This window comes from Schistocerca nitens, chromosome 3 (assembly GCF_023898315.1).
Source record: "Schistocerca nitens isolate TAMUIC-IGC-003100 chromosome 3, iqSchNite1.1, whole genome shotgun sequence".
Lineage (NCBI taxonomy): Eukaryota > Metazoa > Arthropoda > Insecta > Orthoptera > Acrididae > Schistocerca > Schistocerca nitens.
In genome coordinates, this window is record NC_064616.1 from 810,322,903 (window position 1) to 810,349,074 (window position 26,172).

The following is a 26,172-nucleotide window of genomic DNA, read 5'->3' on the forward strand; positions in this document are numbered from 1 at the left end:
TGAGGGGAAGTTCGTACAGCCCCTTCTCAGCGATGTTTACGCCTTCAATGGAGGACAAATAGCATCATTTCACTTCGTTTGACAATTCCATTTTACATTTAGAAAACTATTTCTAGAAGATTTCAAGCAAATCTTAACTAACGCTGTATCACTGAACTCCTCTTTCCAAAACATTTCAACTGAATTTTATAGAACTATAAAGTTCAATTAAAATATTGGCTTCAACATTTCGCACTATAAGAAGATAAAGATTATGTCGGTATAGTAAGTTATTTTCCTCCTTACGTACTATAATTTCCTTTAAACATCGCTACGTCACCTATAACTCAATGGGAACTATTAGTGATATCTATATTACCCGATTGATTCTTCAGGCCTATATTACATGAATCATGAAATTCTGTAGCGTACTAATTCCAAACAGCATTGTTCACTAACATTAGCCTAATATTAGCTTATACGTTCCTTCGTTTTGCAAGCGTTCTGCTGGGAATAATTATAGATAAAGGAGAAAAACAATACTGTTCTCTACAAAATATTACAAATGAATGACCCATACTAAAAGTTTTTCCACATAGGTGAAATAAAATGTTTATAATATTCACATGCTGATTGTTTAGTAGGAAAAGGATTGCCGGTAGTAAAGTTCCATCAAATTTGGGGGATAGGCGTGAATCTGAAGCCACAGATCTGGAGCATGACGCGTTCACCAGTGTCTTTTTCTTCTGATTTTTTGTTTTAAGCTTCGTTCTAACATAATCCCCCAAACGTGCCTTCTTCCCAGTAAGGTATAGCACATTTTTCAACGAATATAACTCACTCTGACTGACCATCTTGAGCCTTCAGTTACATCAACCCAATTAATAGTCATGAAATATTATTATGTGCCACGACTCTCACTACTAAATGGAAAGAGAAGTTTTGCCTATTCGAGCGGATCGGCGAATGCCTTTAGACATCAGTAATTACCCAACGGAGTAAATTTCAGTATCGATTTCCTCAAAATATGTGATCTACTGAACCTAAAACCAAAATAAGTTCCCCATTATATTTTTTTTAGTAACATATCTCTGCGAAATTTCATCTAAATCCGTCACCTATAGTTGAAGGTCTTCCATTTTTATAATCATTGCCACAATATATGACAAATATGGGTGATGAGCAATCAGTGCATTATATGGAAACAGGAAACTGGCTGGACACACAGTAACATATTTGATCTTGGTCTTCATAGTGTATTAAAGCGCTGTTCCTTACGCGTCTGTGTTTTGTACACCTATTTTAGTCTCATTTCCTGCCTTCTACAATCACATAATTTCCTCTGATCAGTAATATCCACTATAGATATTAAATCAGGTATTTGAATAGAAAAATAAGGGTAGAGAGACTATAACAATAATCGCAAATCCGTTATTGCGCGAATTAATAATTTTATATCGATATTGCTTAATTCTTGTTGCTGAAGGAAGATGCAAGTCTGAAAGCTTGTAAAAGGCTGTCAGAATAATAAGGAATAAAATGAGTCACATGAAACAGATAATTTTTTAATTGACGCTCCAAATATATTTCTGGTAGCAAAGAATTACTCTTTATACATTGTATTGGTAGATGATAACCTGCTACCAGTACAATACGCAACTGTGTTGATGGTAACGCACCAACAGGTAACAGTCTATTTCTTTACATAAATTTCAGGGAAACATAACCACTGGAGACTGCTACAGCAGGCCGGCCGCGGTGGCCGAGCGGTTCTAGGCGCTCCAGTCTGGAACCGCGCTGCTGCTACGGTCGCAGGTTCAAATCCTGCCTCGGGCATGAATGTGTGTGATGTCCTTAGGTTTAAGTAGTTCTAAGTCTAGGGGACTGATGACCTCAAATTTTGAGTCCCATAGTACTCAGAGCCATTTTTTGCTACAGCAGTAAAAGACACAGAATGGCTACGTCACTCACTTTTTTTATTTAGACAGTTTATTTTTCACTATATATGTATTCAAATCGAGAAATAAATGTTCTCGCAACCACGTAGTGAAACTAAAGAAACTGCATCCGGAAAGTTTCAGCAAACTGGGTAAGTCCAGTTTTCATACTACGGTTTTAAATTTCTCCCTTGAACTCGTCAATCCGCTTACCACTTGCAAAGCATATTTACAGCAGCAATTGAGCAGAGTGCTGTGACTTATAAGTTAATTACGCTTATTTTTACAGGAACGGAAACAGATGTGTAACTTCCACAGAATTATAGAGGAATGTCTGTGTAACATCATTGGATGAGGTAAATGGAACCTTGTGGTTTATCGTCCCGTCGACGACTAGATCATAAGCGACGACGTACGAGACACTTTCCAAACGAATTCTCCGACGTCGGTCTTATGGGATTTAGGGAAACCACGACAAAGCTTAATCTGGACTACCGTGCAGGGAATTACACCACCGTCCACCTAAATCCAAGTTCGATGTCCTATCACTGTGCTACCTTGCTCGGTAGAGGAACTTTCAGAAGACTATGTATATTCATTAATACATACGTTGTTGCTGTGGTGGTGGTCTCCAGTACGAAGACTGGTTTACTGCAGCTCTCCACGGGCCTCTTCACCTCTGAATAAATACTGCAATCCATGTCCATTTCAATCTGCTTACTATACCAGTGTCTTGGCCCCACTCTGAAATTTTTACTCCCCCCCTCCACCCAATACAAAACTGCCGATTCCTCGATGTAAGAGAATTGGTCCTATCGAGCGATCCCTTCATTTAGTCAAGTTACGCCACGGTTTTCTTTTCTCCCTAACGCTATTCAGTGCGATCTCATTAGTTACGCGATCCACCCATCTAATTTTCAGCGCTCTTCAGTAGCGCGACATTTCAAACGCTTCTGATCTCTTCTTGCCTCAGCTGCTTATTGTCCACGTTTCTCTTCTGTCCAAGGCTACACTCTGGACAAACGCCTTCAGAAAGTACTTACTAACACTTAAAATTATATTCCATGTTTACAAATTTCTCTTCTTCAGAACCGCTTTTCTTGCCGTTGCCAGTCTACGATTTATATCACCTCTACTTCGGCCATCAACAGTTATAAAGGGCAGTCAAAGGAAAACGAGAGAAATGGAAAAATGTAAGTGCACTGTTTATTATTTTAAAAGTAATCGTCATAACTGTTAATACAGAGTGACAGTTATTGAACTGTATGAAATGAAATCGTCATAACTTCTGATCGGTTTGCGTTAGAGCGTTTAAACTGCACGGTTGGCCGCGGGGCATGATGGGAATTGTATGCAGATGTACACGCATTGTGTTGTTGTCAGCCATTTTTCATTTGGATGGGTTCGTCAATAAGTAAAACTGGCGCATTTGGAGACCCGAGAATCCGCATTTAGGGATCGAGAACTCTTTTGATCTTCAACGAGTGACTGTGTGGTGTGCAGTGTCCAGTCACGGAATAATCGGTGCGATATTCCTTGATGGCAGGGTGACTACCGAAAGGTACGTGAAAGTTATGGAAAATAATTTCATCCCCATTATCCAAAGTGACCCTGATTTTGACAAGATGTGGTTTTTGCAAGACGGAGCTCGACTCTGTCGAAGAAGGAGAGTGTTTGATTTGCTGGAGGAGCACTCTGGGGACCGCATTCTGACTCTGAGGTACCCACAGGCCACTGGCAGGGTCTCGATTGGCTGCCATATTCTCCGGATCTGAACCCATGCGACTTCTTTTTCTGGGACTATATTAAATACAAGGTGCACAGCAATAACACAAAAACCATTGCTGAGCTGAAAACAACCATTCATGAGGTCGTCGACAGCATCGATGTTCCGACACTTCAGCGGGTCACGCAGAATTTCGCTGTTCGTCTGCGCCTCATCATCGCCAGTGATGACAGGTATGTCAAACATATCATCAAAATCAGTCTTATACCACAATCGATTTGTCAGTCTTATGAGCCCACTTTCCGAAGGTATCCTCATTTTTTGTGACCAATCAGAACAGCCAAGAGAGGAAAGCAACCCTCTTCTTCGACTACAAAGTTACTGCACATCTTTACCATTAATTGTGTTCCTGATAGCTCGCGTAAATCTGTTCCATTCACAAACTGCTGGTACTTGTAGAGTGGTCTCCACTTACTGGAGCCACTTACTACACGTCCACCGTATATCTTACAAAGCGGTCTTGAATATGACTGACGAAATGGGGCTGACGTAATTTTCTGTAATGCATTGCTGACGTAGGTTAATCTCAAGTTCTGCAACACATAGATGACCTACTTCTATTGCAGAGGGACCCAATTTAATCCTCTGGGCCTCTTAAAATGTTGGGAAAGCTGAGGCTGGGTAGATGCATTTGAAACCTCTCATGCTGTGGAGACTACTCCAGCTATTAACAGTGGAAACAATGAAATATACTTGGTCGAATACGTTTTGACAGCACACTATTTACGTAACAGCCCACTTAAAAACTACGAATAATTACAAATTTAATAATCTGAAACTAACTCCACTACGTAAAAACGAGTTCAGTGAAGTTACGAGGGTTGGAACTTTAATAGTGGCAACTATTTATTTAAGCTCGTATAAAATACAGTTGCTACGTGTTTCAAAGATTTACTTACCTTCAAAGTTGTCACCAGAATTCTGTATAACTCGTTGCCAGCGATGTGGAAGTCGTAGGATACTGTTAGCAGTGCCAGTTGTGTTGACAGTTCGAGCGGCGCGGTCTATTGCCCGACGAATTTGTAGCAGTTCTGAAGCGAATGCCGTGAAGTGTTTCCTTCAGTTTAGAAATCGCGTTGAACTCACGAGGGCTTAAGTCAGGGGAGTTCAGTATGTGGTATAGCACTTAGTAGTCCCATTAGTCAAACAAATCAGTAACAGATTGCACTGTACGTGCTTGAGAATTGTCCTGCAAAATTATGGTCAGGTCCTGCAGAAAGTGTCATCACTTCTGTCTCTAAGCTGGTCGTTGGTTGTGTTCCAAAAATGAACAGCATAGAGACAGAAGTGATGACACTTACTGCAGGACCTGACCATCATTTTGCAGGAGAATGGGCAAGCACATACTGATTTGTATGACTGATGGGGCTGATAAGTGCTATACCACCTACTGAACTCCCCTGACTTAAGCCCTCGTGAGTTCAACGCGATTTCTAAACTGAAGGACACACTTCACGGCATTCGCTCCAAAACTACTACAAATTCGTGGGGCAATAAACCGCGCCGCTCGAACTGTCAACACAACTGGCACTGCTAAGAGTATCCTACGACTTCCACATCGCTGACAACGAGTTATACACAATGCTGGTGACTACTTTGAAGGTCAGTAAAACTTTAAAACACGTATCTATTTTGTACGAGCTGTAAATAAGTAGTTGCCACTATGAAAGTTCCAATCCTCGTATTTTGCCTACTCAAATGAGACAAGTGGACAGAAAGTGCTGTCCGCAAACTGAAGAGGGAGGAGTTCTTGTGGTGTGGGAAGCTGTCTTTCCCAGAAAAACGCGACAGTTGCCGTACAGTATGACTAAGAATCAATTTATCCTCTAAAAGGGTAGAATGTTGTACAAAGATTTACGTATAATCTGTCCATATTCTTCTCTTGCGTTAATTTTATTAGTAATTCATATCTGTATTCCACGTACTGTTGATGCACTTTGTAGTAAATAAACATTCCCTGAACACGTCTGCGCACTGCGTCGCCACTGGTTCATAACAGGAACTGCGGAAGGTTCGGTGTAATTTCCTGAAATCCCATGTAGTTGCTCCTTTCGACGTAGTGGCGTACGGAAGGTGGGGACACGCATACTCACTCAGTTTGCAGACCTATGAAAAAGAAAAGGCTATGACCGTAATCTGGCAACCTACTCTCCCTCACGCTTCTACGTTACACTACCCTGCCCTCCATCCAGTTACACACCCAGAACACATTTTATCCCTTCACACGACTCTAGTACACTTAGAAATGGTACGCACACATTTAATATTTGCCTTTAACCCACTTAATTTAACAATAAACATTAATTTTATACCGTTAAAGCACTATTTTTAATAATTTCCGATATTTCCACTCCATGCTATTTCCATTCCCTGGACCGTGGAAACTAGTACCCCGACGGAAAAAAAGAGTAGTACATTTTTACGGGAAATTTAATGTAGTTTAATTTTCTACTACGAAACATTTTCGCTAAAATCCACAGTTTTCGAATTATTCACAGAAAACATAAAAAAGTGATCTTTATACGTACGTCTTCTCCCACTCTGACACGCATCATAATTTTCCTTCGCTGAGTGGATTAAAGATAACATGTCGCCACTCGTCGCCACTCGACGACGCGGAACTCGCATGAATAATGATTGAGTTGCTTGCCATGCAAAATAAAAGCAGAAATTGTTTCGAAAATTAACTGCTGATGACCGAAGTAGAGAAGATATAAAATGTAGACTGGCAATGGCGAGAAAAGCGTTCCTTAAGAAAAGAAATTTCTTAACATCGAACATAGATTTAAGTGTTAGTCTTCCTTTTCTGAATGTATTTGTCTGGAGTGTAGCCATGTATGTAAGCGGAACACAGACGATGAACTGTTTAGACAAGAAGAGAATAGAGGCTTCTGAAATGTGGTGCTACAGAAGAATACTGAAGATTAGATGGGTATATCACGTAACTAATGCCGAGGTACTGAAGAGAATTGGAGAGACAAAAAATTTGTGGCATAACTTGACAAAAGGAAGAGATCGGTTGATAGGACCATTGTAAGACATCAAGGGATTACCAATTTAGTGTTGAAGGGAAGTGTGGGAGTTGAAAATCGTAGAGGGAAGCTAAGAGATGTATACATTAAGCAGATTCAGGGGGATGTAGGTTGCAGTAGTTATTCGAAGATGACTTGCACAGGAAAGAGTAGTATGGAAAGTTGCATCAAATCAGTCTTCGGTCAGAAGACTATAACATTATTCAAAATTATCGTAAGAACTGTGATTCAGGAATTATTATAAAATATTTACTGTAACAAGTTAAAGTGCCGATTGATGGAAGTCGTCTCTAATGTAACATCAGAGACTGCCTTTATTCTGTTTCCTCTACTAGCCAATGGCTCTGAGCACTATGGGACTCAACTGCTGAGGTCATTAGTCCCCTAGAACTTAGAACTAGTTAAACCTAACTAACCTAAGGACATCACAAACATCCATGCCCGAGGCAGGATTCGAACCTGCGACCGTAGCGGTCTTGCGGTTCCAGACTGCAGCGCCTTTAACCGCACGGCCACTTCGGCCGGCCTCTACTAGCCACTTGTATAATAATTACATCTGCAACAGTTCAGCTCTCAATATGAACTCACATTATTCAATAAATTAATGATTTGAGACATATATGGTATGGTTCAAGTGTTACAATTCGCATGCTTGCACTTTCGACGTCCCTCTCCGTGGCGGTACATTCTCTTATAACGACTGCGTCTTCGATTTGCGCGTTGGGAATGAGAGGCCGCACAAAATGCTGTTATAATCGGTTCTTCGTTCGGCAAAAATGAGTAGCTTCAACATTTGTTAAAAATATTTGCCGTTCGCCTAAACAGCTAAAAATTTGACAGTTCATTTCTTTCGGTGTAGTATTCCCGTGTGAAAAATCCAATATAGGTTTCGACATGTCGGATCTGACCTTTCCATTGTTAGAGCGAAGAACATATTTGTGTTTTTGTGCAAGGTGAGTAAATATTGTTACTCAAACATCGAAGCTCCTAGGCAACATATCTTTAATAATTGAGAATAGATAATTACATTCATATGTTCGTTTAGAGGGGATTATTATATCTTACATGGTACATTTGCAAAATTTGAAAACCCGAAAGTTAGTATATATACGAAGACAGTAACTTGTTCTCGAAATAACAGTTACTGTTGATGACCGTGCAGCTTTTCCCTGGAATAAATGATGACTAACTGAAAACCTCAGCTGCCGACAGGTGCTGTTGATATACCTCGATGTGGACAGCTGAAAATGTGTGCCCCGACCGGGACTCGAACCCGGGATCTCCTGCTTACACGGCAGACGCTCTATCCATCTTTTTTTTCCGAGCCCTGATCACTTTTTTTTTTCGCTGACCATTTTTTTTCATCACGTGTGTTGCAGGTGTTACATTCTTTTTTATATTATTTATTTGGATACAAAATTAGGCAGTTCACAAACACTAAATGAAATGCATCCTCTGCAAAAACAAAACAAAACAAAAAAAAATCATTGTAAAACAAATCACAAATTTAAAGGAACAGGGATACAGGGATGTTGTTTTTTATTTATTTATTTTCCATAAGGACCACTCTGTTAAAAGGAACATGTAGATCATTTCATGGTATAGTATGTGCATTTCATATGGAGCGGTGAGAGAAGCGTGAGGTTCATTATCAGCTGTCAAATGTGCACACCGACTGCACCCGGCACATCCCAACTGCTTAATGGGTCGAGGAAGACTGCCTGAAGATAGTTGGCAAAGGTTTTCCGATTGTGTGACCATCTATGAACCTCATTGTGGGCTTGCTGCAAGAAAAACCAAAAGTCGAGTCGCGACTTGGCAGCATCCCCATAGAGGTACGCGATCGTCCAACCTTTTACCCAGATGATCGACTGTGATTTAGTCGCCGGAAAGTAGTCACTTTCCGGATGTAAGAAGGAAGCAGGTGTAATATGTTGCGGGGTCACACGGAGGTAGCAAGCCACCATCTGTCTTCCTAGGAACCATACGTCCTCCACCGCGATACAAGTTAAACGGTGATGGTCGTCATCCAATTGGCGACATTTCGGGCATATCCATCTGAGCCACCGAGGACACAGATGAATAGCGCGACTGCAGGGACTTATCCCTTGCACGCTTCCCATGAGACTCACATTCCTGACTGTCCACAATTCTACATATGTATTGTACCTTATAGACATTTGCCCAACCACTCATTACTCGCGCACGCTTTGGCGATTCCCGTAAGAGTTTGGGCAACCTGTGCGAATGCGCACAGACGAAGGTCAATGGCTGGGTAGCCTTTAACTATATATACGAAGACAGTAACTTGTTCTCGAAAAAACAGTTACTGTTGATGACCGTGCAGCTTTTCCCTGGAATAAATGATGACTAACTGAAAACCTCAGCTGCCGACAAGTGTTGTTGATATACCTCGATGTGGACAGCTGAAAATATGTGCCCCGACCGGGACTCGAACCCGGGATCTACTGCTTACATGTCAGACGCTCTATCCATCTGATCCACCGAGGACACGGATAAAAAGCGCGACTGCAGGGACTTATCCCTTACACGCTTCCCGTGAGACTCACATTCCCAACTGTCCACAATTCTACATATGTATTGTACCTTATAGACATTTGCCCAACCACGGGAATTGCCAAAGCGTGCGCGAGTAATGAGTGGTTGGGCAAATGTCTATAAGGTACAATACATATGTAGAATTGTGGACAGTTGGGAATGTGAGTCTCACGGGAAGCGTGCAAGGGATAAGTCCCTGCAGTCGCGCTATTCATCTGTGTCCTCGGTGGCTCAGATGGATAGAGCGTCTGCCATGTAAGCAGGAGATCCCGGGTTCGAGTCTCGGTCGGAGCACACATTTTCAGCTGTCCACATCGAGGTATATCAACAACACCTGTCGGTAGCTGAGGTTTTAAGTTAGTCACCGAAAGTTACTGTTGTATTTTGGAAACTAATTTAAACATGGCAGTGGGGCGCATTTACGCAGTTCTGTTTCGGCACATTTACGCTCTGTTGAGCATTACCGTTCTCATTGGTACCCCAGTCAAGGAAAGGCAATAGCTGTTAGAATTGCAGTGTAAGACAATGAAGCCACAGGAGAAAAAAAGGTAGTAACTGCTACAAAAGCTATTTGAAACTATGCAGAAAGAAATAATTTTCTGACAGTAACCACACGTAAGGGCAAGCAACCGCTAAAAGCAAGAACAAGGAAATATGTTGTAGGCCTACTTCTGGTATCATTAATGTTCTGCCCAGAGGCTGGTTTCACTTGGTAACTCTGTGCTCGCCTGCCTTCCGCCATATTCTTCAGATCCCGTCATTTCTGCCTCCCTTTATATTGTCTATCATCTTGTGTCTCCTCCTCCATCCGTTGTTTCCTCTAACAAACCAGTCCTCCAACAGCGGCAAGCACCCCCACCTTAACGAACATACTAGTTCTTCTTCCTTTCTCTTACAACCTGCAGTAGTCTGGTGAAGAGGATGAAAATTGCCTTGGTATTTAATGCTTGTAACTATACAACAAATCAAAAATAAATCAAGAATAGGTCCAGTTCTTTAGATGTGAAAGGTGGACTCACGACGATTCTGCCACAGGAGACACATTATTTTTTGGGGGCATAAATTGCAGCTAGGACATTGATGATGAATATGCCTCTAATTAAAATTCAAGTTTTCATGTAGGGCATGTTATGCTAACAGGGTGAAGTTCGCCAATGAATTAGTTTAATACCAGTAAAATAGTTGTGTTTTGCCATGTTAACTGGTGCAACTAAGACTATAATTTTATTTACTGCCACAAAAATTGAAAAGTTTAGTAGTGTGTTTTGTTTAGTAGTTATTGTGTTCTATGATGTGCGTTAACGTGCGTCCCAAGGTGCGTAACCCTATCGTGTAACAGGAGCACGTTTAAGCAATCGACTAGAGCCCATACAAAATTATTTTGCACTCTTAAATGTCATGTTGAGTAACAAATTACATAACAAATTATACTTCAATCCCCATGTTATCAGTCTAAACATTTTTAAACACGACGAACCTAACCAAAAAAAAAAATTAAAAATTCTGGAAAGAAACCCACGTAAATGTGCTCCCGTCTCCACTACTGACAACAAGTTTACTTGACCCCATGTATGTGTTGCGACAACTGTTGCAAGAAAAATGAACATGTCTACTCACCGGAAGAGTGAGTATGTATGGAGGTATGTATGGAAATTTCTTCCATGTATGGAAGTGAAACATGGACGATAAATAGTTTGGACAAGAAGAGAATAGAAGCTTTCGAAATGTGGTGCTACAGAAGAATGCTGAAGATTAGATGGGTAGATCACATAACTAATGAGGAGGTATTGAATAGAATTGGGGAGGAGAGGAGTTTGTAGCACAATTTGACAAAAAGAAGGGACCGGTTGGTACGACATGTTTTGAGGCATCAAGGGATCACAAATTTAGCATTGGAGGGCAGCGTGGGGGGTAAAAATCGTAGAGGGAGACCAAGAGATGAATACACTAAGCAGATTCAGAAGGATGTAGGTTGCAGTAAGTACTGGGAGATGAAGAAGCTTGCACAGGATAGAGTAGCATGGAGAGCTGCATCAAACCAGTCTCCAGGACTGAAGACCACAACAACAACAACAACAACAACAACTCACCGGAAAGATGACCTATTCTTATTTATCAACTCCGAGAACTGCTACAGGTCAGATAAAAATTTCTGCTTACTGTCATACCATCACGATTTTCTGTCTCCTTTGCTATTGCAGACAATGAGGCGTCTGGAGTTTCCTGACCAATCAAGAATTTCGGTTGACGATGTACCGTATGATGCTTTCACATATATCTTCCAGCCCACGTTTTGATCTTTTGACATTTACTTTTTTCAATTCTTCGCCTAAATTCGTTCAGAGCGCATTTCATTTCTCTCCGTCTCCACAAGGACTGCGCAAATCCACTCTTTCACGATGCATATACTGCACAATAGACAGAAGGCCGACAGAATTTTAATAAGTTCTGCAGTCTTCAATATATTGCGCACACCATTAATACCGGTCTCAGGCGCTCATTATTATTGCGTAAGGCTAAGTAAGTATTGAGCGTCCGACGACCCTCGGTCACGCATTTGACGAGTACCGAGCTATTCTGAATATTGAGGACGGGTCGACAGCCGAGTTTGCGTGTTCACCATTTACCGCACCGTGTCGGCCTATTTTGCGCCTCATCAAAGTGGAAGACTTGTCTAGACGTGTTCTTGAACGCCGGCTACACCTCGCCTCTGCTTGCAAGCGGTCTTGGTTGTGCAATCGTTCATCGTCCTTTCGTTACTGCATTCGCACTTGTGAGAACGTGATCAATACACTTACGCAATAAACTGTCTAAATTAATCTTCATTTGTATTTCCTCGCTTGTTACTTTCTTTCGTTGATAATTTCTTTGAGTTTCGAAGTTAGCATTCATCATCTTCTGATCTGCATGATTCTTTTTCATATTTTCCTACATCTACACTGAACAAGCCACTGTACAGTGCGCGGCGGACGGTGCTCCATATTGTGTTCCACATAAACGAGGGCCGAGGAAGAAATTGCTGTCGCTATCACTCTCAGCAGATACTTAATCTAAATAATTTACAAACAAACTGAAAAAAATTTAATTTTGAACAAACAATTGGTCTCAAGTAAAAAATAGCAGCGTTCTCGTGACCCTTGTGTTGTCATTACTTACATTATTATTGTAGATAAAGTCTTCATTCGATATTCTACAGAAATTTTCGAAATTTCCAGATGGTGCTGTTAGCAAGATTGCCACTCAAGATTGGGCCACTATACCTACGTCAGACCCGCCCGGTTAGGCGTGCGGAGGGGGGGTCCACTAGGGGCCGAACCGCACAATAACCCTGAAAGAGTGGTTCAGTGTCTGGCGGCGCAGAGGTGAAGTGGACTGCGGTAGTCGTTGTGGCGCTGTGATCCACTACTGCTCGGCCCCCAGTTAATATACAATACAATACCTACATCAACGACAACTAACTTCAATAGAATTCTCAGTTACAGAGAAAAGTATGTTAAACAATAATGTTAAGTTTAAAAATAGAAGGTTGTTAAATGGAATTTTCCTTAAACTATATAATACTCACGTATTTCTGCTCTGACACCGTCCTCTACCTTCTTTTTCTTCTTCCTTAACATACCGCCACACGTCAGCACCACAAAATCAGCTGCACTAATTACGATTGCCCAATGGGTTTCCATTCTATAGAGCTACTGAACGGCGGATATTCGTTGTACACAGAGTAATCTGATGCACGGCAATGTGCGCATGTCTGGTTCAAGGCGTTCGCGATATGGGGAGTACACCTCGACATCTCGGTGAACAAATGCCCTATTCGTCATGTCTGACGCCGCTTTTAGAATCTATTACGGTTTAAAAATCTTTCTCACGAAAGAAAATGTAAAATCGCTGGAAAGTCATTCAGTCGGCATTAAGGTGAAACTTAACTTTTTTTACCTCCCACAGTGTTCAACAAATAGTCAGATGTCCTCTAGAACGTCTCATGCTTGCAAAGGAATGTGTTTTGTGACAAATTTATTCGAATTTGGAGGATGAAATTTATTACTCTAAATGAAAATAAATTTATTTCTTCCATTTCTTTGCGTACAGTATATCATTTGCACACCGTTAGAAATCGTACATTAAAATAATACGTGAAGTGAATGAAATCGGAATTTTGTAAAGAAGAAATATGAAGGGAAGGCTACTCCGCTAACTATGGAGAAGCCAGGCCCCCCAAGCCATCAGACTCTAAACATTTGGTACATTTCATTTGCTTCAGAGGTCCGAGACAGCTGTATCAGATCTTAGTAGACTGCGTTAGAAAATTTTAGTTTTTGGCCCGTCTTGCATTTATATGATTATGTAACAATACTCTCACTTTTTTTAAATAGAATGTCGCTTCAGATAATTTTATAAAGTATGTGCCTGTTTAACGTAGTGATCTCTTCCTGTTCTGTGGATTTTGAAGGAATTAAATTCAGAACTCTAGTCACGATTCATGTTGTCACCCATTGTGCATACTTGGCGTCATATACAGCGTGTTGAAAACTGTACCATATTCTTACACGAGACAGTAATGATCAAACTTAGAAGAAAGCCCATTCAAAATATTTGTTGAGATACAGGCCATCGTGCCGTATAATAACCTTTTGTCTGTTGACACTACTGTAACTTCCCAGTACGGTTACTACTTATCCTTAAACCCACTCCTCCAAGAATCACCAACTCGTACGAGCCCATCTGGTGCCCGCGTAGTTAGTACCGAGAGAGGTGCCACAGTACCTATCGCACTGGACCCGCATTCGGTAGCATGACGTTTGAAATCCCCATCCGATCATCCAATTTATGTTTTCCATGTTTTCCTTAAATCACTTAAGGCGAAAGCCAGGATGGTTCCTTTGAAAAGGCACGGACGAATTCCTTCCACATCCTTCCCAAATCTCAGCTTGTACTCTGTCTCTAGTGACCTGGTTTTGACTACATGTGGAACACTAATCTTCCTTCCCGCCTTTTTTCTCGTAGTAACTCTGCATGGAACAGACGCTCCTATGACGTGTGCATGTTTTCCATGGATATAAAATGCACCAATGCTTTCAAATGTCCCCATAGCTAGAAATACAGCGCATTAAGATCGTGTGAACGGGGACGACACGATACTGAACTTCATCGGTCACTTGGAATGCAGCGTTGATGATATAGTCCGGCGAACATGACATATGGCTACCGATTAACGGCGTTGGCTAACGTGTAGCACAATGTCATGTCTACCACTTCCGCCGTTGAATATCTGGACTGCATTTTACAGTATACCTCGCTTACAATCCATGGAATCATTAATCTCAAAACAAAAATTGCTGATGTAGGAGACGCAATTCCTAACAGTTTCACAGTTACATGACTTGTAATGACAGTACAAAATGTTAATAATTTTAATTACATGTCAGATCACGACGGAAGAAGTCACTCGGGTTTTGCATGCAAACCGGGAAATCAAACAGGATATCAGAGGCAGATAACGAATCTCAAAGCAACTGGACACTGTTTCTTCTTCGAGGCTGGTCAAACATGCCTGCGAGTAGTGCACAAGACACGTCAACAGCAGCGCCGAGGGTTGAGGTCAGTGAAATGATAGGGAACTTTCCAACAAGTGTAATGGAAGAATTCCGAGTACAATTTAGAATGATAGTCGAACATTAAGATGAACACATGTCTGCGTAAGTATCAGAAAGACTATTCCCGCTAAATATCGTCGAGGACCATGTGCACCCAGGATCATTGTAGAAAGAAGTAAAAGCTCAGAGAGGGGTAGATTAAAGTGAAGTGACAGTTGGGGTGAGAGTAGTCGAGAGGAAGGAGATTCGGCGAGTAATGCGAGCAGCCGGAGTGCGGTGTCACTGCTCATCAGCACCCCATGGAGCAACAGACACTTCAACAACGAGAATACATGAATAGCAGGAAGAAGTTACTGATCAGCACTTTCTTCTTGTACTATAGCGCAAGTGGCCCTCGATTGACAGTGAATTATTTGAAAGTGTTGATGATTTATGATTCGGGCCAAGTGGCCAGTAGTTAGCTGACCGAGTGACAGTGACAGCACTCTTCTCTGATAAAGGTCCCTCCTAGTGACTATTGGAAGCATTTAGTAGACAGAGTGGCAGGAAAGCACTCGCCTCTGATAAACCTTGTTCCTAGTGATTATTGAAAGCAACAGAAATTCTGTTATGGAGTTTTGGTCAGACACCACAATAAACAAATGCGCTGACAGAACAATAAACGAACTGATTTAATGTGATAACTTGCTACATCAGTAGCTAAATCCTGCCAAATCCAGGAAAATTACCAACCTGTTGAAATTGAACATCCATCACAAGCAAGGAGATTTCCTTCCTTTTATCTCTGCTATAAGTTTGGCAAAGAAGCTGACTCAACCATATTGTCGTTAACGCCCTGGCGGCACCACGCTGGAAACACCAAAGCCAAAAGAAAAAAAAAATTGGTGTAGGGAAACTATTCTAGAATGCGACATACAAATTTGGTTTCAGATGTGTGGGGTGGCATTAGCGAACTGTGGTGAGTGATGAATTAGGTGAATAATGGGAACGAAAAACATTAGGAGCGGGAGAATAAAATATGGCAGTTGTGCCACTGGGTCTCACTGCAGGAAGAAGAAAGCCTTACAAATAGCAGCGCCCAGCATACTGGGAGACCAGCAGACTAAATGAGTAGCAACGTTTGACATTACGGAGTGCCAGCAGACTACAGGAGTAGCAGTGCCTGAGTTTCTGGAAAGCACAGCAGACTACGACGAGTGGAAGCGCCCAAGATTCCACAGAGCCTAGCAGGCTACACGAGTAGCACCGGCCGAGATTCCAGAGAGACCAGCAGAATACATTAGTATCAACGCCAGAGACTCTGAAGAGCCCAGCAGAATACAAGAGCAGCAGTGCCCAGCAAACTATATGAGTGGCGACACCCAAAATTCAATAGAGCGTAGCAGCCTACACGAGTAGCATAGGCCGAGATTCCGGAGAGACCAGCAGAATACATATGTAGCAGCGCCAGAGAGTATGAAGAGACCAGCAGAATACAAGAGTAGCGGCGCCCAAGATTCTGGAAAGCCCAGAAGACTACCTAGAGTGGCAGCGTCCAAGATTCCACAGAGCCTAGCAGGCTACACGAGTAGCATCGGGGGAGATTGCTGAGAGACCAGCAGAATATATATGTAGCAGCGCCAGTGATTCTGGAGGGCCCAGCAGAATACAAGAGCAGCAGTGCCCAAGACTCTAGAATGCCCAGAAAACTATATGAGTGGCAGAGCCCAAGACACGGTGGACCAGCAGAGCCCAGCAGACCAGAGGAAAATTGGGAATAGCACAGCAGCAGAGCAGGTAAGCTAGTCCGACGAATTAAGAATAAGTTCCCTTGGGTTTTAACAAAATGACGTCTTCCAATAGCGATAACGTACCTGCTGCGGATGCGTTAGTTTTGGTTTCGAAGACAGTTGATAGTAACATAAGACAAATGAGAGAATTCATTGAAAATTTGAATGCCGCTTTTGAAGTCGTTAAAATCGAGGATACAAAATTATAATTTAGTATGTGTAGTCTAATACAACAGGAAATGCTAGAGCAAATTTGAAAGTAAGTGAAAACACGAATAATTAGCTGGAAGTGAGAAACATTTTAGAGGAGAACTAGCTGATAAAAGAACTATATATTTCTATGCTTGTCGTATGTTTAAAGGCAGTCGACACTCAGGTGAATCAATTGATACTTGAGGAAATATGATAGATGAGCTATCCAAATCGTTCACGGTTGCCGCCACAAGAGTAACGGATGGGGAACAGCTGAAAAGTGCTCTGGAATTTATGCACTAGGCCATGCATTTTTCATTTAAGGATTAGCCAATGACAGAATACAAACTATTGTGTGCGGTCGAGGTGAAAACCTGTATTTAGGCGAGGTCGTGGAAATACCCCAACAAGAAGAGGGCGCGATTATGTCCGTGAAAGAACAGAACCAGGCTTTAAGGGGAATAAATTAGCATAATAAACTGTGACACATGTGGTAAGATGGGGCAAGTAGCCAAACATTGCCGTCACAACACCCGAGTAAGATGAATGCACACACAACAACACGGCAGCAACAGCACAGAAGTTCCAAAATTACTGCTATCATTGGGATGAGCCAGGACATACTGATGTGAAACATGACAGGATTGTTATATGTGAAAACTGTCAGTGTTGGGGGCAGAGGGAGGACTTTCGAACTCCCAAATGCTATAGATATGGGAATATAGCGCCACAGAGTACAGACACAATCGGTAAGATTCCAGGGAAAAGGACGGGAAACGAAAAAGGTGGTATAGACAGACAGCAGTCGTGCATAACCTCCGTTAAATGGCCCAAAGTGAGAGTAGTAGGCGCGAGGCAAAAAATACTATAATGAGGACTTATTGAAAGGAATTCGCTACAGAACTGAAATTTTTTATAAATACAGGTACACATATAAATCTCCTCAAGAGGACTCATAAACCTCCTAAATATCAGTAAATCGTCAGGAAGTACGGAAGTTAAAAGGAGTAACACACAGTACGAGAATACGATGGGTACAGCAAAAATGAATTTAATTATAGCGGGAAAGGTGTTAGGCAAACATGCAATCCATGTGTTATAAAATGGGACAGATGTCCCATATATTGGTATATTAGGTAGAGATTTATTACGACACCAGAGAGGCATCACTGATTATAACTGGAGACAAATAACAGAGAACAGGCATGACATTTCGATATTGACAGTACCACAAAAGGAAGTACTGCAAGGACGGAGGAAACCTCGAAGTTGTAAGATACGAAAAGGATCACTAAGAGGAGATACTAAAAATAAGAACAGGCTAAACGAGTTCTGTGAGAGGGAACGATGCGATGCGACACCGGTAAAAGAAAGGAAAAGCTATGAACCAAAGGAAACGACAGGACCCAGAGAAGAATACATCATGAGGATCTGACTGAAAAGACAGAAGATGGTTCTGGGAGGTCAAAATATAGTAGTGACAAAACAAGAAGTGCCATAGGGTGTATAGATTTCAGAAGCTCGAATACAAAATACTTAGGGTAAATGCATGTTAGTATGATGAACGCTAGTGAGGTAGTGAGTGGTGCGAGTTCCGTGTCCTTAATTACAGAGCACGTATACGTTGGAGCTATAGTGAGGAGGGTAACAGAAACGTTGGATCCGGCATAGGATTACAAGAATTGTATAGCGCAGGCAGAGACGCTTCAGGTACGGAGAACTTAAATGAGAAAGAGAAATACTAAGTAAAAAAATTGTGAAGTGAATATTGTGATTTGTTTCATTTAAAAGGGGACAAATTGTCATTTACAGAGACAGTAAAACGTACACTTTCGAAATCGTACGAGAACACAGGCAAGATTGTAAATATCAGTCTGTATCAGATACCACAATCCCAAAAGAAGATACTACGCGAACATGTAGAAAACATGTTAGTGGACGATATTATTGTAGTAAGACTAAGACCATGGAATGTTCAGGTATTATCAGCTCCCAGAAACGTCGATGCCAATGGAAAACTAAAATATAGGTTGGTGAATGACTATCGTAAAGTAAACGAGATATATCGGTAATTCTTGATCAGATAGGAAAATCTAAGTACTTTTCCACATTGCATTTAGCCTACGGATATCGGCAGAAGTTGATGGATCATCAGGACAGGGAGAAAACAGAATTTTTTGCTAATTATCAGCATTATGAGCACAAGAGGATACCTATGGATCTGAAAGGAGCACCTAGTACATTTCAGAGATCAATGAAAGTCGCATTGTCAGGATTACAGGAAAAAGATGTTTAGTATATTTGGACCATATTATCTGTTACAGCAGTTCTTTAAGAGAACATAATTAGAAATTAAGCGAGATATTTGACAGAGTAACGGAACGCAGGCTGAAGTTGCAGCCAGACACGTGAATTTTTATGTAACTTTAGTTTAGACCACACGTGTACAGAAGGATATTCAATAGAGTAACAGCCTACAAGCCACTAACGTGGTTTTTTACTTTTTTATTTCCTTTTGATGCGAAAGGACCATCATCGCGTTTATTAAAATGGAAATTGAAATTAGAATAATGTTCATACAAGATTAACAATCCAGGAAGACTGAATACCAGTGCAAATAAATTAAGGAGAATGTGAGAAAGTGATGAATAAGCTCAGGTGATCGAAAACATAGAGCCAGTTAGAAGAATAACCGAGATTACTGAGCTTGACGAAATGATGTTAGAGCTAAGTGAGGAACAGAAAGCCGGTATCATTGTTTTGCTTTTGAGATTACATCGGACTGCTAACTTCAACAGACAACCGAAATGCAGTTTAAAAAAGTAAGGGAATGTGTGAACTCAAACTCAGGACTTCGTGTCTGCATTTCGCGACGTCTGTATGGAGTGACTATTTTCTTCTTCTTATATTTTTTTTGCCATGGAGAACCAAAACAACGAAATGGAAAGTATAACTTTATTAATACAAACATTTATGAGTCGCATCCACTGTCCAGAGTGCGTTGGAATCTCATCACCATAGGCGAGGAGGATGAATATGAGGGTAAAAAATAGCTGACAAATACGAGGAGAACCAACTGATTCGCCTCTGTCGTGGCAGAAGCACGTGGGGGCAGAGTGGGCAGGGGTCAGACACAAGAAGCTTGGCCACAGCGTCCCCATCACCATCAGCACAATCGTTGGCGATACAGGGAGAAAATAAACACTGTGCCCCTCAAAAAACCGACCAGTAATCGAAATATGAAGGACAGAGAGGGTCGGCACCGTCCAGGTGTCAAAATATCTGCGGGAATGGGAAAATAAACGAAAAAAAGAGCGCTCCATGTGCACCTGACACACCCCAACTTTGCGAAAGTTTTCTAATACTGGGACCATCGTTGTATATCGTCATAAGCATTTTGTAGAAAATTTCGGTAATAGAGACGCGATTTGTCATCATCGCCGTAAAGATACTTAATCGTTCGCTCTTTGATCGAAATGACAGCCCGTGACTTAGCTGTCGGAAAGTACTTTACGTCTGGGTGAATGAAGGACTCAGCTGTAGTGACATGCGACGGTACACGGAGATAATAGCTAGCTATTATTTGGCGTGCTAGGAGGGAGACAACCTCAATTGCTCCACAACTGAGGTGATGACCGTCGTTGTCCAGATTCTGATATGCAGAGCTGAACAGCGTGTCCCGCAGTCCACTATCGTGAACCGTCTGAATGGTGTTGAACTTTTCAGAGGCTCCGTAGTAACGCGTGGTCCCTACCGATTATGGGAGGAATCTCCGGTGTATATCACAGGGCCCCGCAACCTGCGTCATTTGAGTTCAACAACGTGACAGTGTATACTTAGCAACAAAAATCCATAAAAATCCTTCGGTAAAGGTGGTAGCGTTCGCGGACGTAACTAAGTGCCACGATAAAGAAAGACACATGCATAAATGACGGCGGAATGATACCCACCGCCATCAGGGGAATGAGAGATTCGAGGACAAGAAGGTCCAGTATGTGGTACGTAAAAGATTCACTCCTGCCGCGTCACTGCTTGAACATGGCAGTCATGAAGAGCGCATCCACACTGCAGCGAACGTTCCAGAGTCGGAGGCCTTCTTCTCTTGGAAAGAGGGTAAGAGTTTCGTACTTCAGTTTTATGGGCGATCCAACCGTCAGAAAGTATCCCAGGCCCACCTGTAGACGCCGGCCGATCACAATAGGCCGTGGAAGCACCTATGCAATATGGATCATCCGAGAAGCCACTTACGTGTTCAGATATCGGTCGAGCTACAGTAGGAAATGTCGATAGATCGTCCATGCATTAACCGCAGGATACGGGGGTAGCTGACTGCCGCGGATTAGTACACGGATGGGGTGAAATCAATGCCGAGTCGCGAAATTGTTGAACGCATGGAAGCGGTGGCAGTTCTTCCAGCGTGAGGCCTCACCCCGTCTGCATTGCCGCCATTTTTCCATAACTACACTACACGTCACGGCCCCACGCTCCGAAAGAAGTAACAGGACTCTTGCGACCGCCTCCCTTGCACAGATCAAGTAGCAAGAGATCATCTACGTATACCCGACATCTGGAAGTGTAACACCTTAGTTCGACCTCTGATAGTGCGTTCGTCAGCCGCCCAATGAGCATCTCCAGAGCTACCGCAAACATAACAATGATACCGGCAACCCCGTCGGAGCGAGAGGCGAATGGGGACTGATTCTGCGACCCGTCCATCGACCTGAACCGAAGACTGTGCTCCTTCTTGAATACACCCCAATGATGCGGACAAGAAATCGCATATTTGCCATAATCGTGTGTAGGTACTCACTGCGCAACCTGTCGAAAGCGCTATCAAAATGAACTGCCACAATTGCTGCTTTAAACTGACACTCCTTAGCCACTACTGTCACATCACGGCAGTCTCCAATGGCCGTTTCGACGTTCGCCGCACCACCCAGACTCGTTTGTTTTGGGGAAACGTTTCTACAATGCAGAACCACGAGCCGGGCGAAAATCATAAAGACAGCGTTAAGCAGAGTGATGGGGCGGTACCCCAAGCGACGGCGTATATACTCGCACCGGTGTACCTTCCACAAATGCTGGTAGAATCGACATATCTGGCTGTAACAGCAGTTCGTTGTCCATTTTTGTCCATCTCGGAGCCATTTCGACTCGTAAGGCTCGATAGAATTCAGCAGAAAGCAGATAGATTCCCGACGATCTGTACATAGCACCCATGGTGATTGCTTCATAGACTTCTTCGCTGCTCAAATGTTCCATCATAGCACCCGCATCTACACATATAAGGGCATAGGATACATGTACGCCGGTAGGTTCGAGGTCCTAGAGGGAGCTATCATCCTCTCGATTAAGTTTTGATAGTGCTTCACAAATGCATTGACAGTTTCTGCCTGACGTGTTACCCTTTGTGGCCGGCAGGTGATCAACTCCGTGACCAAGTGCTGACGTCGCCGTTTCCATTCTTGCACAGCCGAGTACATCAATGAACTCTCATTTAATATCACGTCCTGGTGACATGTACGCACCAACGCTCCCTGAATCTGTCCTGGTGGTCAGTCATCCAAGTCGCGAAGTGCTGCAAAGCAGAATTCGGTTCTATGCTGCTATCTCCCTTCTGTATATGATTAATGTACGTCGGATCGCCAGTGTGGCACATCGAGCCACCAATCAAGCATCCACGTATACAATCCTATTCGCCTTTTACATGCCTCTCACGCCACAACTATTTGTTGCTGACAGTCGGGATCTTGGAGATTTTGAACACTGATCTTCCATAGGGTTCGACGCCTCCACACTTCCCAACGTGAGAGAACCTTACAGATGCAGGCGCTGTGATCGGGAAACGGCAATGGCCAACCCAACGTTTCTCATCTTTTACAGCAATGGCAAGGCTCATAAATGTATAAATGTGATCCAGTCTGTTCGCCAAATTATTTCATTTGGGCATTTCCGTGGAGCAACTCCCATGTGTCACGAAGCGCAAGAGCTCGAATGACCAAGTGCTGGTAGATGTTGGGCTGTCGCCACTAATCCGTCTGGCTGAAAACGCTACTGAAACCCTCACCAAGGAGGGTATGTTCGTGACATCCAAGGAAGAGGAGGTAATATCTTCTGGATAAAAGCGGTCCCTGTCTCGCCGTTTTCAAGAACCCGGCACAATGTAAATGTTAATTATGCTTGTTTCCAACGTCGTGAAAGCCATTCCTCTGGCAGAGAGAATATACTGGAGAACCCATCACGGTTGTGAGCGGCTGCCCCGGCACCATTATGATCCCCAGGAGATGCATAGGACCGGTATCTAGCGACGTGCCGTTGCGCAGCGAAGTGAACCTCCTGCATCAATGAAATGCCTATATTATACGCCCAAATCATCTCCTTTAGAAGACGTTTCTCGAATGGTGGACGTACATCGTCAGTATTCATCTTTGCATTTCGGCAGGCGTGCCACTGATTCCCATCCTAGCAGTGTGTGCCAGGATTAGTCGGCATCGATGCGGGATCAGTCTGGTGGAGGCACCCATCCGCCCAGCTCCCTTCACCGTCATCAAGCATCAGTCCTTCGCCTCGGGCGCCGGTGAACCCACCACGCGGTCCGGAGTTTCCTAAATTCCATCACCCGATGCAGGAGCAACAAGTGGCGCTTCGGTTTACATGTCTTCAATCTCCGCTGGCACCAAAACAGCAGCCTTGTCTGTTATGCCGACCGAATTTGAGCCTTCCAGATGGGCATCACATGCGTACGCTGATGGAGGCACCGATAGGTGGAGCTCCGATGTTATTTAATGGCCTCAATCAGTTGCGAAGATGCCTAGGCGTCGTTCGGGTGTTCAGCCACATCATCGTCAGGGCACTCGGAAACATCTCGTGGAGACGTCGTACGGCGCTACTTCTTGCTCTTTTTGGGGAACGCTATTTGAGTGGCCACTCGTCCGTTTCAGGGGATGAGAGGGAGTCACGCCCGTCCGCCAAAAAAGCCTTCGTCGGAACAATAAGGCAATCGATTCCTGTTGCAGTACCTGTCGCATGATCACCCAAAGACTAAACTCATGCCGGAGGAACGATCGAATGAGGTACGTCGCCCGTCGCCGCCACCCATTCCTCCGAGTTATCCTGGGTAAGGCAGTCCCGACTCACTAACGTGTCCACGTCCCGCCGATCTTCAAGCGGTACAGAGAGGACCGTCGCATAAGAGACCAGTAGCACTGCCATCGCCGGTGACGGTGCTTGCCTGACGGTAGGCAACTGAGTAGTCTGTCGCTGCGTACAACTCGCCCGAGGTTACCTTCTTATCCAAATCCAGAACAGGTCCGTGTCTGACCATCGTAAATCAGCAGCGCCCGGCAGACAATGGCTGTTGGTCAGATACGATGGTACATGGCTCTTGAGATCAATAGTGACTTGACGTACCCCGTTAAGAATGCCCCCAATTGTGACCATCGTTCCGCCGTGTGCCCATGTATGTTCTGTATGGCCGGAAAGCCACTACGTCATCGGATGGGAGCTCAAAAGGCAACTCGAACACCCATCCCGTCTGGATCCCCACACCCACATGTTCCACCGTGACCACACCGACGTTCTCGTCCGAATGCAAAAGCGGAGGCCGGGTTTGGTCGTCTGCAGAATCCTCTCACTCGCAGCGTTGTTTATCACCTTTTAACATATACAGTGGTACTAACTATGGAAAGGTTTATTCCTAGAAGTTCCGTTGCCAGGATCTTAACATTTCCACAGGAGAAGCATTCCACTTCCAAAGCATCCGATTTTGCGTATTCTTTACAGAAGTTGAATCGTAATGTAGAATTCCTATATTTATTCACCATGATAGAGACTGGCGCCCGTGCAGATTAACTCCGCAAGGTAAACAAAAACTCGCTCACACGCCTCGCAAGCGGAAATACCGCACGTCCGCTTCGTGCGGCCGCTAGAGTCGAATGACTGAGACTCGAACTCGGGACTTTCGCTTTTTGGAGGCTGCTGCTGCACCAAGTGAGTTAAAGGAAGAAGGCGAGGTACTGGAGGAAGCAGAGCTGCGAGGACGAGTGACGAGTCGTGCTTAGGTAGCTCAGTTGGAAGAACCCTTGCCCCAGAAAGGCAAAGGCCCCAAGCTTGACCCTTCTGGAAACATCCCCCAAGCTGTGGCTAAGCCGTGTCTCCGCAATATCCTTTTTCCAGAATTGCTAGTCCTGCAAGTTTCGCAGGAGAACTTCTGTGAAGTTTGGAAGGCAGGAGAGGAGGTACTGGCCGAAGTAGAGCTGTGAAAACGGGTTATGAGTAGCTCAGTTGGTACAGCACATGCTCGAGAAAGGCAAAGATCCAGATTTCGGCTCTCGGTCCAGCACACAGTTTGATCTCTAAGAAGTTTCATATCAGTGCACTCTCTGCTGCAGAGTGAAAATATCATGTAGATATGGTATTCCCGTAATATTTGTTCGGCCCTGTGCGCGAATAATGTTTAACGTTCGTGCGAATGTAGGGAATGTCGTCTCAGAATGAATGACTTCTGCACCCAAGTTGCTGCTGGAATCTCGTGGCATGATTTTATCGTACTTAATTTCATAACTGTACTACGCAAAGTTAATAATAAATCAATAGTTGCATCTTAGTCCGTCTTACTTTCTGAACTTGACCCACCAGTAACTAAATGTTATTAATTAATCAACGATTTATCAACGCCAAAAATAAGAGGTGATATTCTCAATTAAGTTGGGCAAGGGGAGTCTCACAACTATTCACTACTGAACGTTCTCGACACAAGTATTTGCTTCCGGACATGTGTCTACAGGGCTTTTAATTATTTTTTGACCATTACTGTTTCCTGTAACAATATGGCAATTTTTTTCAGATATCCTTCACAATTTTCTATGGGCTGCTCTGTTGTGATTCGAGAAACAAGAGAAAATAATCAGCAATAGAAAAGAAAGCAAGCAGTGCGATGGTAACGGCGACTTACCGCATGTGAATCAGGTAGTGTGTGATCGGCAGGTTGTGGTTGTTCGGTGGGGGAGCCCACGAAAGGTTGACAGTCCTTGATGTGAATCCCATGATCAATGGCCGACCAGGTGGGTCTGGCACATCTGCAAACAGACAAATACATGCTTCATGAATCACATACAGCATTTTCAGTACAAGTTGAATGCCGGCCGGTGATGCCGAGTGGTTCTAGGCGCTTCACTCTGGAACCGCACGACCGCTGCGGTCGCAGGTCCGAATCCTGCCTCGGGCATGGATATGTGTGATGTCCTTAGGTTAGTTAGATTTACGTAGTTCTATGTTCTAGGGGACTGATGACCTCAGATGTTAAGTCTCATAGCGCTCAGAGCC

General features: G+C 43.3%; 1 protein-coding gene across 1 annotated transcript in view; it reads right to left on the reverse strand.

Moving 5' to 3' along the window:
- Positions 1 to 25,922, reverse strand: part of LOC126248839 (neuronal cell adhesion molecule-like) — a 760,994-nt gene extending 735,072 nt beyond the window's left edge. The window contains exon 1 of the mRNA XM_049950257.1: positions 25,802 to 25,922. Coding sequence (XP_049806214.1) covers positions 25,802 to 25,893 — 92 coding nt within the window. The 5' untranslated portion in view covers positions 25,894 to 25,922. The remainder of the gene's footprint in view (positions 1 to 25,801) is intronic.
- Between the last annotated feature and the right edge of the window lie 250 nt (positions 25,923 to 26,172).